An 18,850-nucleotide genomic window follows, 5' to 3' on the forward strand; every position below is an offset into this window, starting at 1 on the left:
CATTGGAACCTGCATCCCTGTCCTAGTGACACACTACCCAGCTGTTCAGGACAAAAAAACTGGAGTTAGCTTCAACTTCAGCCTTCACTCACATCACAGCCAGCACCTACCAGGGGCGCTCCCCTTGCCCACCACTCTGCTCCCAACTCTGTCACAGTACCCTTCCATGACCACCTGAATCCTGCAGCAGCCTCCTAACTAGCAACCTGTTACCTCTCTTGCCCTAAAACTGAGTCTATAGTCTGAGGCCAAAATGACTGCTTGGGTGGGAAGGCCACTTCCAAGGCCCACAGAGGTGATGCCCAACCTGAGAAAGTGTACCTTGCTGTGACCCAGCAGAAACCAGGTGTGCTGCAGGTACGGACGGGCTGCCGGTATCAGCAAGGAAGGTACAGAGGCAACAGAAGAACATGTACAACAGGATGCCAACTTGTCAGGACACAGAAGCAACATGAGGAAAACATGTTTACCTTTCTGGTAATAGGATTATGTGTGATGTTTATTTTCACTCTTTTCATTATCTACTCTAACTGACCATATGAGCATGGCTCACTCATGGCAGGAGTTTTTAAAAGTCTCCTAAATAAAAGGTGAGAAAAATTTAACTGACATTCAAGTGACTCAGGCCCTTTTGGAAAATCAGACCAACTCTCTCTCTCTCTCTCTCTCTCTCTCTCACACACACACACACACACACACACACACACAGAATAGAGTTGTTCTTGGGACCATCTTGTCTGAGGTGGCAGCAGCAGGGTCTCTCAGCTTCCTGAGCAGAGCACAACAAACAGCTAAAGTAGCCACAGGCAATACTCACCACTCCACAATTTCCGGATGAAGAATGGTATTATTGACGTTAAACCTGTAGAGGAAAAACAAATCAAGCCTATTAGTTCAATGGTCTATCATCTCCCTGCAAGAAATACTTCTTTCAAAGCATACCAAGAAAGGGCGTGACCCAGAGAGGGCCCCAAGCTTTAACTACATGACCATCTGTCCCACAGAAGGCCTGCTGCTCACTTCCTGAAGCAGACTTGCAGCCAGGCCAAGTGCTCTAAATGCAGTTAGAGAACCAGCTGCTCGGCTGCAGAATATCACCCTCCACTCTCGCTAGGCTAGGAGGCACCAACATACACATAACAGGAGTCCCAGGAGAAAAGGAGAAAGATAAAGGAGAAGAATTTTGGCCAGTGGGGGTGGGGGGCCCACACTTCACCAATTTAATGAAAAACATGAATCTATACATCCACAAAGCCCAATAAACTCCATATAGGATAAATCCCAAGAGACCCACACTCAGACATATAATCTAACTGTCAAAAGACAAAGATAAAATCCTGAAAGCAGTAAAAGGAAAAAAAAATGTGTGACATATGAGGAATTCTCAGTAAGATTAATGGCTGATTCCTCATCAGAAACTATAAAGGCCAAAAGGCACTAGGATGAAAGGAAAAAAAAATGTGTCAACCAGCATTCTATATCCAGCAAAGCTATGATTCAAAAATGAAAGAAAAATTAAAACAGTTCCAGATAGACAAAAATACAGAATTCATCGCTAGAAGACTTATCCTACCAGAAATGCTAAAGGGAATCTTTCAGACTGTAGTGAAGAACACAAGAGTAACTTGAATCCACATAAGAAAAAAAAGGGCATTGATAAAAGTAATTACATAGGCAAGTAGAGAGATGGGGTAAATGTATTTTTTTGGAACTCCTTTCTCCACCTCTCTGACTTAAAAGACAACCATATAAAGCACTAATCGTAAATCTGTGTTGACCAACGGAACAGGTGAAGATGCAATCTGTACTCAACAACAGCACAAGGGAGGGGACAACATGGAGCTCTACGGAAGCAAAGCTGTTGTACGCTACTGAAATGAAGTTGACATTGATGCAAACTAGACTGTCACAAGTTTAAGAGGTCATTTGTAATCTCCCAGGTAACAATTAAGAAAATAATTAAGACATACAGAAAAGGAGATGAGAAAGGAAATGTACTGCAAAAAAATCAATTAAGTACAAAAGAAAGTGGTAATAGAGAAGCTGAGGAACAAAAATGACATATGACAATACAGAAACTAATAACAAAATGGCAGAAGGAAGTCATTCCTTATCAGTAATTACCTTAGATGTAAACAGACCTGATTTTCCAACTTAAAGGCAAGGACTGGCAGAAGGAATTAAAAGACATATGATACAAGTAAACACTCTAAAAAGACATACTTCAGAGTCAAAGACGCAAATAGGTTGAAAATGAAGGATGAGAAAAGGTGTATATACATAAACAGAAACCAAAAGGGAGCTGGAACAGCTCTATTCACATCAGACAAAATAAGGCTTAAGACAAAAAAAAAAAAATTTACTAAAGATAAGGACATTTTATACAAATTAAAAGATCAATTCATGAAGAAGTGATAATAATTATGAGGCTATACACACCTAACAACACAGTCCCAAGATATAGGAATCAGAAACTGACAGAACTGAAGGGAAAATAATTAACCCCACAATATCTGGAGACTTCAGTACTCCGCTTGCAGTAATAGGCAGAACAACTAGATGGAAGACTGACAAGGAAACAGGAGACATTAGCAACACTGTAAACCAACTAGACCTAACAGACATCTCTAGACTATGCCACCCTACGGGGGAATACCCATTTTCTCAAGTGCACATGGAACATTCTCTAGAACAGATCATATGCTAGGCCATAAACAACTCCCAACAAACTTAAAAGGACCGAAATCATATTGAGTGTGTCCTCCAAGCACACTGGAATGAGATTAGAAATCAATAACAGAAGAAAGATTCACTCATCTGTGGAAATTACATTTTACACTCTTAAATAACCAATAGGTCAATGAAGAAATCACAAGGGAAACTGAAAATATACTGAGACGAATGGAAATGAGAGCACAAGATCTACAGAATGCAGCGAAAGTAGTGCTTACAAGGAAGTTAATAGCCAAAAAACACGATGTTAAAAAGGAAGAAAATTATCTCAAACCAATAACCTACTCTTCCACCTTAGGAAACTAGAAAAAGAAGCACTTGGGTAGCTTGGTTGGTCAAGCATCAGACTCCTGAGTTCAGCTCAGGTCATGATCTCAGGGTCATGAGATCAAGCCCTACATCAGGTTCTGCCCTGAGCATAGAGCCTGCCTGGGATTCTCTCTGTATCTCTCTCCTTCTGCCCCTCTCCCCCAACACATGTGTGCACTCACTTTCTCTCTCCCTCTCACAAATATAAATCAAAATCTTTTAAAAAGAAACTAGAAAAAAGAGGAAATTCAACCCAAAGGCAAGCAGAAAGAATAGAATAATAAAGATTTGAGCAGAAATAAGGGAAATAGAAAATAGAAAAACAGTAGAGAAAAATCAATGAAATAAAAATTGGTTCTATGAAAAGATCAACAAAATTGACACTTTTAGACTGGCCAAGAGATAAAGAGAAGGCTCAAATTACTGACCAGAGATTTTAAAAAAAAAGGGGGGGGCCTTATTACTGATTTAACAAAATTAAAAGGATTAAAGGATTATAAGATGTCTTTTCTATATGGCAATAACTGGATAACTGAGATGAAGAAGACAAATTCCAGGGTGCCGCAGTTAAGCGTCTGCCTTCAGCTCAGGTCATGATCCCAGGGTCCTGGGATAGAGCCCCATGTCTGACTCCCTGCTCAGCGGGGACTCCGTTTCTCCTTCTTCCTCTGCCTCTGCCCCTGCTTGTACTCTCTTTCTCTCTCTCAAAAAAAAAAAAAATAATAAATAAATCTTTTAAAAAGAAAAAGAAGAAAAATTCCTAAGGACACAAACTACCAAAACTATATAAGAAAAAAAAAATCCAAATAGACCCATGACAAGTAAAGAGACTGAATTAGAAATCAAAACCTTCTCACAAAGAAAAGCCCTGGGTCCAACGCCTGCATCATGAATACCAAATGCTTAAAAACGAATTGACAACAATCCTTCTTTAACTCTCACTAAGACTAGAAGAGGAAGGAACACTTTTCAACTCATTCTACAAGCTCGGAATTATCCTGATACCAAAACCAGACATCACAAGAAAACTACAGGTGGAAATCTCTCATGAACATTGGCACCAAAAAACCTTCAACAAAATACTAACAAACAAAATCTATCAAACATACACCATGACCAGGTCAGATTTAACTCAGGAATGTGGTTACTTCAACAGACAAAAAGAATCAATATAATACACCATATTAACAAAATTTAGAACAAAACCACACAGATGTAGAAAAAGGATCTTATAAAATCTAACAACGTTTTGCGATAAAAAACACTCAATGAACTAGGAAGAGAAGGGTACTTCCTCAACCTGATAAAGCTGGGGAAGCCTGGCATGGCCCAGCACAAAATGCAGGCCTCGGCAGAGAAGCCGGGGCAAGCCTTCAACCCCCTGGATTCTGAACCCTGTTCCATCTCGGGTCAGGATATCATACACAGGGCATGTTGGCTCATGACCAAGCAGAGACTCTCCTTGGCCCCCGTTACTGATGTTTGAAAACACCTCTCTAATGCCGTGGTTATGCAGCTGACACCCCCTCCGCTGGCTGAGCCCACTGAAGAAGGCAGGACAGAGGAGAGAAGTGGGAAGGGGGCATTAGCAGGCTGGGAGGATTCCAGATCTCCAAAGCTTTGGGGACTCCTAAGTACACAAATAAGACCAACTCAAAGTCACCTGAAATGCTGTACAATCAAAGCCCTACTTGTGAAATATCAAAGAGACCACAGGCAGCCAACATGGTTCAGAGTCAAGAACAGAGCAGCAGATGACATAAATCAAGATGACCACACGAACTCTGCCTCCCATTTCCCCAAATGTCACTTTGACGTTAGGAAAAGCAATGGCCTGTCTACTCAGCAGGCAAACACAGCAGTAAAATTTCACTTTACAAAATGTCCGTACACATACCAACATGCTCCTGCGGACACATGAGCAGCAAAGTGACCCACCACACAAACACAGCTGCGAACACAACAGATACGATGAACACACACCTAGGCAGGCACGTACTTCAGAAGAGGCGCGGGCAGACACACACAGTCGTATATGGAACACACACACACACACACACACACACACCCCCACCCAGACAGGCATACGCTTAGACTAATACACAAAGATCCCCCCCAACTATAAACGCATGCAGAAACACACGGACTCATGCAAAAGGGTTCTCAGATACAAAAATAGAGAAACATTCAAGACACACACGAGAGAGTCCAAAAGGCATTCCCCAGAGTGTTGACAGGGTCTAACTTGGGGTGATAAAATTTGGATATTCCTTGCTTTTGCCTCTGTCCTAGTCAGCATTTTCTCTAATGAGCATGTATTCATTTGGGTAAAAACAGCAACAAACACACGGATGCCTATGAGGGTCGGTTCAGCCTGAGGGACGGGTGACAAAGGGTGAGTGGGATGGGCCCAAACGCCTCTGCCCTTGGCCTTCCCCCTGCAGTTTCTAACCCCAGAAAGAAGGTGAGGCCCGCTGGAGAACATGCCCCACAAGGCTGCTCCACTGCCCTCCCCTGCTAGGGGCTGGGCTGAGTTCCTGTGTCCTCCTGGAGATCCCATGGGCCATAATGAGAAGCTCAAGTTAACCAACACCACCTTGATACACAAGTTAACAGAAACCACAAAGCCAAGTCCCCCCGGCCCACCACACACAGACCAGAATTTTGTTGTGATCACCAGGTTTTAACAAAGTCCCTCTCTTTCTTGGGTTTAAAAATTCCCATCTTTGAATATTTATATCCCTACATCAGCAACCCCCAAATTCAGCAATTTCATATTTAACTGCTTATTGAAATGGAATTAATTTGTAAGCAATTGTCTTCAAATATGCAAAGCAATTTAAGTAAATGCCAAAAGATAAGAAATATGCTTATCCTGAATAACCAGCTGATGTAAAATATTGACCGTATTTCTCTCTCAGACAACGATGCAAAACTGAGCCCTCTGCAGCTCACTGCCCTGGCCCAGGGGTCCCCTGCAGGCTGCGGGCTTCGGAGGGAACTGTCTCCTGCCAAGAAGGCACCCCCGGGGGCACCTGGCCCTGCAGATTGTCTTCTCTTCCATGGTCAGCCTCTCTCTCTCTCTCTCAGGACAACCTGCTCCAAAGCTTCAGATGCTAGCCCTCAGATGCTAGCGAAGATTTATTGTGTCTGCCTTTGCTCCCAGGCTATAGGAACCAACTGCTCCAGGCAGCCATGGGAGGCAGCCCACAGAGAAAGGCCCCATGCCCTCCTTACACACACCCCTACCCTCTTTACCTCAGCTCCGGCTAGTCCCGGCCACAGAATAGCCCTGGCCCTGTCCTCAGCAGGACCTGGCAAGGAACACCTGACCCCAATCTCCAGTGAGAGCCCATGGGGTGTCTGATCCTTCTATGCCTCCTGTGGGAGCTCTCCCTGCTCCAGTGTGACCACACATGGAGCCGTGGCCTGGGCTAGAGCCCAAACTCAGCACAAAGCCCAGCTGACTATCCCCGCCTGATTCTGTCACCCCAGGGAGAACAGAGACACCCTTCTTGGTGACCCCAGGGGCTGCATGCCACAAGGAGATCCTGGTGCATGTCAACCGCCCCACCCCCACTCCTCTCCTCTGGTTCCCTCTGCTCCTGGTTCTCCACCATCCTCACCAGCGTGAGCCCGGGCACACTCCCTGCCATGGGCATCAAGTGGCCTGCCCCTGATCTGAGGAGCCTGAGAGAGTTCTGAGGTCTCCTAGGACCAAACCCATAGCCTCACCAAGGTCACAGACCCAGAGGCAGCCAATGCTGAGGAGTCAACTTGGAGACAAGGTCACAGGCGACTGCATACCTGGACGAGCGCCCAGAAGGTCTGGACTGGGCGGACAGGTGAGGCCACTGTTCTACGAGAAGCTCCTTTCTCCCCCGGGACCAAGGGACAAAGGTGGCCTGGGATGGCCCAACAGCATAAACCTAGAGCCCGAACTTCTGCCACAGCAGGTCAATCAAAAATCCAAGATATGAGGTGTTTCAGAGATGTTCAGAAGGGTCAAAATCCAAATTTCCAGGAGTAAGATGCTTTGCTAGGGCAGTAAGAAGTAACCGGTGATAGACACCAACGGAAAGTAGGACAATAGCGAGCCTCATCTTGCTTAGGAAACAGGCTATTATTACCCACAGCAAACAGCTGGAGACGCGGCAGGCAGGCGAACGTGGCTGAGCAGACGCAGCCCTCAAGGACAATGGCAGAAGCCACGAGGGGACCGAGTCGAGGCGCTGGCAGCCAGGTGAGTGGGAGGTGGGGGACTGAGCAGCACCCAAGAGCCCGCGAGTACAGACAGGACCTTCCAACAGGCAGCTGGAGGCAGAGACCGGGGTCCGAAGGCGTATCTGTGGCATGCAGGGTAGGGCACCCAGCACAGGTTCCTACCCCACAGGGAACCCGAGGGCCGAGCTACTCGAAGTGGGCCCCAGAGGGAAGGGAGGAGGACCACAGGCAGGCCAGGTACTCTGAAGCAGAGACACGTGGAAAGGCTCTCACCAGCAGTGTGTCAGCGACGCCAGGAACCAAGCCCCCAGCACTGGCCTGCGGGGGCAGGCTCTCGGCCCAGCGAGGAGGGGCTGGGGAGTACCCCAGAGTCCGCCCCATCTGGACTGGACTACAGATCAGAGAGGCACCAGCCAGGGCCTGGGGAGCACAAGCAGCAAGGTTAAGGCAGTGCCTGGCTTTCCAAAACAGCTTCCACCACAGCCGGGTGGGGTGGGGGCTGGGCAGCACACAGGCTCCTCCGGGCTCCTGGTGGAAGCTGAGGGGTCCCATGGAGCAACAGGGGCCAGAGGCTGAAGTCTGCATACTTTCACGGCAGGACCCCTTCTAGGGAAGAGTCCTCAGCTTCCATGGCCCACTGACCGTGAGGTCCCTGTATCTTCCCATGCCTCCTCTCTGGGAAAACCTGGGGAACGGCCAGCAGAGCTCTGCTCTCGGGGGCCACATCCAGAGCTCCCTCTCATACGTGCCACACCACCTGCCAGACCTGTTCCCAGGGTGCTGGGGAGGCGGTCTCGGCACCAGAAGCCTCTGGAGGGGGCAGGTGAAGAACCCGTAACTCACTGCCACTGGGAATCTTCTGATCAGTGATCCCGAAGTCCACCCGGCCCACTGCACAGATGCAGAGACCAAGGCTCGGGGAGCAACAGGGCTGCATGGGGATGTGCTTGTGAATGACTGAACACCTGTTTCTTGAGCACCAGCTCCATGCCAGGCTCTGGGGGAGGGCAGGGTCCCGTTTCCCACCCATGGCAAGCCCCAGCAACACCATTACGCGTGGGGGGTGCTGAGACTCAGAGGGCAAGCTCTGTTAAGGTCAAAGCACTGGTCTGCGAGGTGACCATGAGGGCTCCCTCCTCCCACTCAGGGCTCTCCCCACGAGGCAGAGACCTAGGGAGGCTGGTGGAGCCAGCCCATGGGAACACAGATGTTGGTGCTGGTTGAGGCAGGCCATGCTGGGGGACCAGGGGAGGCTGGGCCCAGGCCTTGTGTTCTGCTCTGGGGCCGGGCGGGGTTGGGGGGGTGTTGGCGGGGGGCGGGCAGGAGGCGTGTAGAATGGCAGCTCCACGGCCAACATTTCAAGGAGCGAGCATGTGGCTACTCTGGGGAAATTCCCAAGAGGATGCAGGGATTCGAGCAATGAGAAGCAAACGGGATACTCGCTCCCATCCCATCATTCTTATCATTGGGGGAGTGATCCATATTTATGAGCTCATAATCCTTCCTAATCACCCCTACATCACACAGACGCACCAACTCCCTGTGGCTCAGGCTCATACATAATTATAAGGCTCTTCCTTTGTCACGGCCTTGGTCCACCAAAGGACGACAGGACGTAGTGGCGCAGATTGAGGGTGGTGGGGGAGGAGCTGGGGACGGAGGCCCAGGATCGAGGCTGGGGGTCGGTCCACATTCAGCAGCCTGGGGGAGCAGGCGCCTCCCCAAGGGCTCCTCTGCCACCGCCTGGGGCCCCACAGAGCCCCCCAGGGCCAGTCCCCAACTGGCTTGGGGACATAGCCCAGCTGGCAGGAAGCACTCTCCAAGGGCCTTGGTGTAAGGGAGACAAGGAGGGCAAGGTGCCCTACTTTGGCCCCACATCTGCCTTCCTGCCTGGAGAGGGCCAGGCCAGGGAGTGGGGTTTGGAAGACCGGCCTGGAGCTAAACGAGGGAGCGAGGGCAATTAAGGGGGTCCCTAGCTGAGGCTGGGGCAACAGAGGACTCAGGCTGGGAGGAGTCAGTGCCAGGACTGAGGGGAGGGGCTGAGAAGAGCAAAGACCACAGAGCTGAGAGGAGGTCTCTAGAGAGAGAGAGCAGGCCCCCTCGCCCCGCACACGCTCCCCAAGCCCGGGCCAGTCGGCACTCGCCCTGCAGAGCTCAACAGAGAAGCAGAAGTTGAAGTGATATTAGGCAAATTATTTTTAACCATTTCCTCAGAATACATGATCCGACCCCTTAGCATCCTCCTGTTCATGCATTTTGTGTCTAGCTTGCAGACAGGGCAAGGCCTGCTGGTGAAGAGGTGAACGGGGGAGGAGGGAGACCATTCCAGGGGCCCCGGGACTCACTTGCTGATGCCCTCGAAGGAGGCTTCCCGGCACACGCTGCCGCTGTCCGTGTTGATGCCACGCTGCAGAGACACGGGGAGCATGAAAGGCAGACTCAGCACATGGGGCCACACCACAGGGTCCCCACCACCTGCAGGGGAGGGCCTGCCTCCTCCATCCAGCCTCAGGAGCCCCCACTCCAGCCTGGCAAACTCATCCCTTCCTGCCGTTCAGATAACTCCCAGCCAAGCCTGCCCTCCCACCCCTGCACAAAGGCAAGCTGTCCATTCTCTGCCGTAGCTTGAACATGGAGGAAAGGAAAGGGATGCACAAACAGCATCCCAGGGGAATGAAAGCCTCCTCCATCAGACCAGTTTGCTGAAACCGGCTCAGACTGTGCAGGCACAGGTGGGGCTACGAGACTGCTCTCCCCGCCACCCCATCTACTCTCCCAGGCTGCCCCCATCTCCCTCAATGCACACGAGTATGCACACACTCCCCACTGACAGGGCCCAAAAAGCTCGGTCAAACCCAGCCCTCCCGGAGACATGGGAAGGACCCAGCTCTGGCGTGATGGGCACTTCTCAGTGACACCATGGAGCTGTGGTACCTCCCTGTCCTTTCCCTGACTGGGAGGAGACCCCAAGTGGAACTCAGACAGGAGAGGAGACAAAAGGGGACTCAGAGAAAAGCATGTCATCCCCGGAGAGGCAAGGCATTCTAAACTGCCCTTCCTCCTCAAGAACGACAGGCCAACATTGAATAATGCTCCCTAAAGAAAGCACACCAGGCCATCTCCGACCACAAGCATCTCACATAATCTTCCTGCTCGGCTATCAAAACAGCAGAGCGGAAGAGAGACACCGTGTGAAGTGCTTTAAAAAATATATATTTTAAAAATAAATAAATAAAAGAATCAAGAAGAACTATTTCTGAAAAAGAATCGATAAATGAGGAAGAGAAGGGTCACTTTGGGAGGGAAGAACGGTTGTACACGCTCCATATTTGAAACTCCCCAAGGTCGAGAAAGTGCAAGAAAGCAGGCTTCTTCTCTGAGCCATTTCACAGCCCGAGGACCCCCACAGCCCTATGTAAGTCACCAAGGGCCCCCTATACACCCTAACCCACCCCCAGGCCGTGGCAGACCCTCGGTCTAAATTCTAAATCTGATGCCCAACAACAACCTTGTGGACACACACCACGGGTGTGTCTTTTAAAATCCTATTAACAGGGGCGCCTGGGTGGCTCAGTGGGTTAAAGCCTCTGCCTTCGGCTCAGGTCATGATCCCAGGGTCCTGGGATCGAGCCCCGCATCAGGCTCTCTGCTTAGGAGGGAGCCTGCTACCTCCTCTCTCTCTCTCTACCCGCCTCTCTGCCTACTTGTGATCTCTGTCAAATAAATAAATAAAATCTTAAAAAAAAAATTCTATTAACAATGGAGAAGACAGGCAGTGGAAGCATACTATTATCCTTATCCACAAACTCCACAATCAGCCTGACACAAATACACGCTCCACCTGCGTCTTAACCTTTGGAGTAGGCATGGTGTCTTCTGGCAGGACCCGGCCCCTCCCAGGGACACTGGAGGATGGAGGATGTGGTCCCGGTTGTATTCAGCCACCCTGAATGACGTGTCACTACCTGTTACTGATGACCATTCCTCCTGTTTCCCAATCCTCTGCAGGGGCAGGCAGCTCCCTAAAACCCTTCTCCATGGTGCCCGGTCCCTGGACACCAGCCACTTACCAAAGTGAGGAGGACAGAGGGGTTCTGTGATGTCAGGACGCTGGCAATCTGAAAGGTCAGAAAAAAAATTCCACTTTAGAATAACCACAAAGACATCTGATAGAGATGACAATGCCACCATGGCTTAATGATGGCAGCTCATGTTTACGGAGCTGGTTGTAAAAACAGGCGGTGATACTGTTGTCCCCATCCTGCAGATGAGAAGACTGAGGCTCACGGATGCCGGAGGTCTTCTGAAAGCCACATGGCTTTCAAGTGGCAGACAGGGATAGACACCTACACGAGGCACAGCTTCCCACACGCCTCTGGGTCCCACACACATCCCAGGCTTCATACAGCTGGACCCGCCCAACTGACCCTCACCCCTGCTGGGAGGCCAGCACCTCTGTCCATATGTTCCCTCCTCTTTTTTTTTTTTTTTCATCTGCTCCCTCCTGAAAGACCTGTTCCTACTACATCTCAGGCACCAATCCCAACAGCCTCTGTCCCCAGGGCAGACACCTTCCTCCCTGCCCCCCCATGCAACTTCTAGACTTCATGGAGGAAGCTTCCCCTGATCCCACCCTCTGTCCCCGATCCCGCATCCCCACTCTCCATCCCTGCTCCACCTTGACCCACGCAGGCCTTGCATCCCTGCATTCTGGCTGCTTCCTATCCCAGCCCCATGAATGAGTGTGCCATGCAACCTTGTCTCTCCGTGCCTCTGCTCGGACTCTGACCCCTGCCTGGAATGCCTCCTCCCTGCTCATCAACCAGTGAGGCCCTTTGTTCCCCAGACAGGTTCTTCACTCCCTCATCTCCTGCACTATTCCCTTGGCAAAGTGCCCACCACGCTGCTTTAGCTGTGACATTTGTACCCGAGAGCAGCAAGCACCCTGGCGGGAGCACTTTCTTCCTCTCCAGGCCCTCCACACCACAGTCTGCCCTGCAGCTTGGTTACCGAGGCCCCTGCTATAGCTGAGCCCCCCGTTCCCACCCGAAACTCATTTGAGCCCTGACACGGGCGAGTGCGAGAAGGATTTGTTGTTTGTTGTTTTAACAGCTTTCCTGAGCTATCACTGACATGCTCTACAATGCACATATTGAAAGTGCACATTTTGATAAGTTTTGACATATGTATATATATGTTTTTTAATACTGAGAGGCTCCTAGAGAAAACCTAGAATATACTAAAAACTGAACGATGGTAAAATACACCTACAATCTCATCCCCGGAGACTTTTTATCTCTGCACATGAAAACAGAGATCTGTAATGACATCTGGATCCTATGAAGTTACACACTTCACTTGCTTCCTGAGATGAAGTATTCTCCAACCGCGTGATTTTTACCAGTCACTACCAGCCGGGGAGGGGAAATGCCCAGCGAGCTGCTGATCATGGCCGTGGCCTGGGCTGGTCACTCCAGGCATTATCTCATCTCACCACCCGGGCAGCTGGGGTTACTCATGTCCAGATTTCACAAATGAGAAAACAGACGGGTTTGATCATTTGCCCAGGTTCGCAGTTACAAATAAGCAGAGGCCAAAGCTGAACGTACGGCTGTATGGCTCTCTTCGTGGACACGGCACAGTTCATTCATGCCTCTGCTGGACACTTTAATAACTTCCAATGATTAACTAGCAAAAGCGATGCCTCGACGAACACTCTTCTAGACAAGTTTATTTCCTTAACACAAATCCCTTTAAACATGTATTTCCTTAAAAAAAAGAAGAAAAGAAAAAAAGGAGACTCGGTGACACCTCCGGGTGAAAAGCCTCATGCTTCCTTGAGATGTTTGATGCTGGTGCCCGGACAATTCTCCAGATGTGCACCAACCACCCTCCCCCAACGGTGCACAAGGCCCCGCATCCCCAGACCCGCCTCTCTGACTCTGGAACTGCAGACCCCCAATCCCACCTCCCACCCCAGCCTCTGTGCTGCACACATCAACAGCTCAGCTGAATCCCTGCCACTCCCGAAGGCCGTCCTGGAAGAGGAGGGACTCATTAGAAGGAATAAGCCGTGCGTGTCGGGCCTCTGGGTGTGTTGTCACGTTGACATGAAGGGTCTCCATTCATGGGCACAGAACGGCTCTATCAATGACAGCAGCGATCGGGCAGGCGGGGACGCAGAGGAAGGCCAGATCCCAAATGTGTGGTCTGATTGTTTTTCTCCCAGCGCGGACTGGGGACGCGCTGGTTAGGAATGATGGAGAAAGCAGGCTGCCAGATGCAAGGCCGGCCAGAGGGCCGACACAGCGGGCAGGCTGGGCATCTGCAGGCTCCAGTAGCGTGGCATCTGATCGACCACGACTGCCTGCATGGACCCTGGTTACCTCTGTGGTTGAAATACCTCTCCCCATCTGGCAGCTCGGTCTGCCCTCCTGCACAGAGACCCACTAGCGCTACGCTCTCAGCAGCCTCAGAGAGAAAGGAGACAGGGTTGTCCCTGTGCATCAGCCGCTCAAAATGCAGCTCCAGCACACAGGATGGGCCGGCTCTGTCAACACTGGGCCTCATGTCCTCAGAGCGGTGGCCACCGGGGAACCACGAGCTCTCACAGACCAGAGCTGTTTAACGCCCCGGATGTGCTACGTCCCGCGGCCAGCGTCAGTGTCCTGGGCAGCCACGCCTCTCTGGCAGGTTGAGGGAGATGGCACGGGCAGAATTGATCAGAGCCTTGGGCACAGGGACCCTCCCCTAGGGATGATCAGAGGCTGCCTGCAGGCCCCTCAGGCGCCCTCACGCTCGGGGCCCCAGCCAGGCCTGCAGGCTACCCTTCCAGGGTGATGCGCCAGAGAAGCGGGCAGGGCAGTCTGTAACCAGTGCTGCCAAGAAAGCCTGCGCTGCTCGAGGGAGCCGGGCTTCACGCCGCAGGCACCCAAGCTTGTGAACTGCGCTGAGAAGCCTGGCTGGGGCAGGCCGTTAAGCATCTGACTCCTGGTTTCAGCTCAGGTCATGATCTCAGGGTCATGACACGGAATCCCACGTTAGGGTCTGCACTCAGTATGGAGTCTGCTTAAGGCACTCTCTCCCTAGTGCACACACACACTCTCTCTCTCTCCAAAGTGAATAAATCAACTTTTTTAAAAAATGAACTGTTTTTCATAGCCGTCTGAAACAAAGGTGCAACTTGGTGGCTGGCAATGTGTCTAGAAATCTGAACTTGCTTCTCAAATGTAAATGTCAGAAAAACTCCCAAGTGCACAATGGGTCCCCCAGCCAGCCAGCTCCTGGCGCTGCACCCACGTGAAATGCCTTGAAGCGCCTCCCGAGGCCCTCCTGAGCTCCCCTTTCTTGGGGGAACCTTCGTTTGCTCCGCCTTCTCAATGATTAGAAGCAGGGTCATCTCCGGGGATGACAGCCACTCTAGCAGACATCTGCATTTCATACACGACAGCAAGTGACCAGCTGTGGCCTGGGGCATGGGCCTTCCTGCCTTCTTTCAGGAAAGACAGGTGTGAAAGGCTTCCCAAATGTGATTTGTCACAGACGGCCAAGGCTGCCCGATGTTAGTTGGGGGCCGGCACCTTAGAATTGGCCTGGGGAGCCCTTCCCCAATCCAACCAGCTTCCTGTCACCTTCCATGAAGGAGCAGGCCCCAGGCATCTCAAAGGCCTCCCAGCACAGGTATCTCCACACAGAAGTTTAGTGTCAGGCTCCATTTCTAGCCCCAGAAAACGAAAGACATCTGGGAGCCTGGGTCATCCCCTATGTCTGATGGGACAAAAGCAGAAGTGGAGGCCCTCTGGGGTCCAAAGGTCCCAGGGTTGCCTTCTAATTCTGCTGCGCCCCAGCTAAGGGAGCTGTAGGTGAAGCCCATCACCTTGGCCTTGGCCTCCTCCTCTGCAAGCTGTAGACCCACCAAGGGACTGGGTGCAAGGGATGAGATCTGTCTCGATGTTACTGGAAGCTGCAGGGACCACCCCAGAGTAAAGCACCCAACCAGCTGTCAAGAGTGAGCCCCTGTCTCTAGTAAGAACCAGGGCAGCCACAGGACAGAACTGCTGAACCCTGACAGGGACGACAATGGGACATAGCAGACAGCTCCTGGACCCAGAGCCTGTCCTCCGAACTCCTCTGAAGCCTTTGTTTCAGATTCTGCTTCGTAAATACAGACTCAGGGTAGCCACTCTCACTCTGTGGGGCTGTGATTCCGCATGATTGCCACAGGTTTTCCCATCCCAATGCTCCAGACCTGTGTCCCTGCATCTGGAGGCCAGCTCTCCCCCTTCTCCCCAGAAATCACAGGAGGAATGGAGCTGAGGCTCCCCCAGACATGTAAGCAACAGTAGCTGGGGAAGCTGCAGCACAGAGACGCTCTGACTCGGTGGGCTGAGATCCGGGCCACCCCGTCCAAGCTTCTAGGAAGGTCAAGGTCCCCAAGGGCAATAATGTTAACATGCAGTTTACAGAGGCAGGAGGGATACACCTGCCAAAGGAGAGGGTCAGGAACAAAATCAAAATGAAGGTTGGAGCAGGTCACTGCTCCCTAATACCTAGTACGCACTCCTAGTACTTTGAGATACAGGTAAGAGGCAAATGATTTCATCGCGGCATGCAAATAAATGTTCAGACTATTTGAGATCCTGTACCCAGAGAGATCAACACAACAGGTCACATGTGTATCAACGGATGCTTTAGATGCTGTGAGTCACCCTCAGTAACTCAGTACTGAAATTCCAGGACAGAAAAGAAAGATCCATCAAAAGCCCCCTCTCTAAAACCCAATCAGGCAGCAGGTACTGTAGACACAGATGCCCATGGCCTTGTGGATGCAAGCCGCACTCCTTCCCCAAGGCCCTCCTGACCAGGCACTGCCCTGCTAGTCACCTTTGCCGCACACGGTGTCCTGGCTGCTGAGTTCAGCCCTGGGTCTCAACCAGCTCTGACGCCCACACACCCCTGGAACCCAGCAGGCAGGATGTGACAGTAACGTCTGGGGGAAGGGCCTTAGAGACAAATATAAAGCAGCAAAAGGCAGAGTACAGAGCAGAACACAGCCAGTATCCAGCATGTCCCCTGCAGGTCCTAAGAGCCGGGGTGGGAGGGGCGCCCGTGTGGACCAGAGTTGGCAGGGGGTGCAGCGGGCTGGCACAGGCCTCCAAGCACAGCGAGATGGGGTGAGCACGGCATTCTAGGGCAGCAGAACTGGAGCAGGACGGTGTCTCTGTGTGGGACAGTACTAATGCAGGCCTGCCTGAGACACGCTGCTTCCCACGCTGCTCTGTGAGCAGTTAGGATCCCTGCGAACCTGCCTCCCACCCAGTGTCATCATTCCCCAACACAGCCTGCATCCTACCCAGGGGAAGGGGCAGCTGCTTGGTCTCCAGCTGGCGGGCTCCTCAGCTGCTTCTACACAGACCCCCAGCTCTTAGGTATGTCCATGTGTGATCTGGACCTGGCTGGGGAAATGTGGCATAGGAGGGCCCCACCTCCCACCCAGCTGATCCTGCCAAGTTGGGGGTGGGGCTCGAGCAGCAGGCAGCAGTAGGCACGGACCTTTCGGTGCTTATGTTCTACCCAGCACTGACCTGCACGTGGCGTGGGGGTTTTAACAGCACCCAGGGATGAAGCAGTGTTGGGGGCCTTGGGCCCCCAAGGAGACCATGGGGGCACAGAGCTGTGCTCTCCCCTCTGCCCCTGCCCCGTCCCATCAGCCATGGATGTCAGGGGCTGGGGCAGGTGCAAAGCCCCAGAAGGACAGTCATTCGGCTACCCAGGCCACATGACACCGCTGGGCATCCATGCTGGGAAACAGATTAAAGCCAGGGGCCCTCCAAATGCACCCCACCCCACAGGCCTCTCAAAGTCTGGGGCCTCTCTGGTGGTGGCATCTGTAGCCAGCAAGGGCTGCGGAGGGGACCTCCCCAACACGCGAAGGTCCAGGCTGAGCGGGGGGCTGGGAGGGCACTGAGATAAAAGCTGTCCTCCCTCTGGGAAGCTAAGCAGCCACAACCCAGGTACCAGAGGCCTCCAGCCACTGAGTGAGGGACACTGGTCAGGCAAAGGGGAGGGGAGGCTCTTCAGGGAAGTCTGAGGTTCACAGTCCTGTTGGTGCTATCCAAACGAGGGCGCAGCTGAGGCGGCTGGCAGCGAGGTGGCGACTTCCCACGACAGGCAGCCAGGAGCTATGGCCATGGGAGGAAGGGGGTGCTGGCGTGCCGAGGGGTGAGGGAGGCCTCAGCGGCTCAGAGAGGAGTCGGCTGCTACTGACCTCATCTGTATACTGGACGTCGTCCACAGCATACTTGTCCTTGAAGAATTCCTTGGAGTGGATCCTCAAAGGAAAGCACAAGGAACGCCAGGGTCAGGGTTTGACACACTTGGCACAGGCTGCCATCCCACCCCCATGCCCAGACCCTAAAGCCCTGGGCCCATCCCTGTCCTGGCACAGAGCAGGTGGGCCCAACACAGACTTGGAAGCAATGGGCACTGGGCCACAGAGTGAACGCTGAACCACACCTGCTTCCCCTGAGCTCCCCCAAATGACCTCCGCCCGTCCTCGGAGCCCATGACCCTGGCCACCTGACCTCCCCCAGCTGACCTCTGCCCATCCTCAGAGCTCATGACCCTGGCCACCTGACCTCCTCCAGCTGACCTCTGCCCGTCCTCAGAGCCCACGACCCTGGCCATGCGACCTCCTCCAGCTGACCTCTGCCCGTCCTCAGAGCCCACGACCCTGGCCATGCGACCTCCTCCAGCTGACCTCTGCCCATCCTCAGAGCTCATGACCCTGGCCACCTGACCTCCTCCAGCTGACCTCTGCCCGTCCTCAGAGCCCATGACCCTAGCCACCCACAGCATCTGCAGACCACACCTCCCCCTCCACCACTGGTGAGAGCCCACCGGGCTGCCAGCCAGCTTACCCTTTGGGGCATGAAATAAGCTGCCGCCTGGGAGCTCTCCCATGGAGCCTCTTTAGAAGAAAGTTTTAAAATTAACATTTTAAAGAAGTCAATATCAGTATTACTCACTGTGATGAGAAACATTCAAGCTTACTCATCATCCCTGGAAAATCAGCCATGAGAAGACAGAGACAAAGGGAGGAGGAGGCTGGGCCCCCTCCCAAAGGGCCCCCGGTCACAGTCAGGGTCACAGTCGCAGTCCGGCAAGCACGGCCCCACCCCCCAGCCTCCTGGTCAGTGGCTGAGCTGATGTCACTGCTGGCGACAGAGCTCACCCGAGGTGGAGCACAAGCCACACAAGGGGAGGGTGTCCCCAGCCAAGTCTAATGACGCACACACGCCATCCTGCGCCATCCCACGCCTGGGCACCACATCAGCATGGGGGGATATGCCCCCAGCCTGCCTGTGATCACATGGTATTCTAGTCACCAAGTGTTAGATCCGAAAGAGGCCTCAGGGGAAAACAGCAGATGGTTTTCAGCCTGTGCTTCCTGGACTCTCAAGGGTGAGCAGCTGACAGGGGGCTGAGGGTGCCAAGGACAGGGTGCCTGGGGAGGCCCAGAGGGGCAGGGGAGGGAGCACACTTCCAGACTTCGACAGGACCACCTCCGAGAGCGAGCTCCCTG

General features: G+C 52.4%; 1 protein-coding gene across 3 annotated transcripts in view; it reads right to left on the reverse strand.

Annotated features, from left to right (window-relative positions):
* PEPD (peptidase D) overlaps positions 1-18,850 on the reverse strand; it is a 108,611-nt gene that overhangs the window by 73,000 nt on the left and 16,761 nt on the right. For all 3 annotated transcript variants that reach the window (XM_045987361.1, XM_045987359.1, XM_045987358.1), the window contains 4 exons: positions 17,534-17,597; positions 11,337-11,384; positions 9,612-9,673; positions 818-862 (listed from right to left, as the gene is read on the reverse strand). In XM_045987361.1, the coding sequence (XP_045843317.1) occupies positions 818-862; positions 9,612-9,673; positions 11,337-11,384; positions 17,534-17,597 (219 nt within the window). The remainder of the gene's footprint in view (positions 1-817; positions 863-9,611; positions 9,674-11,336; positions 11,385-17,533; positions 17,598-18,850) is intronic.

The sequence above is a fragment of the Meles meles genome, chromosome 19, assembly GCF_922984935.1.
Source record: "Meles meles chromosome 19, mMelMel3.1 paternal haplotype, whole genome shotgun sequence".
NCBI classification, from domain to species: domain Eukaryota; kingdom Metazoa; phylum Chordata; class Mammalia; order Carnivora; family Mustelidae; genus Meles; species Meles meles.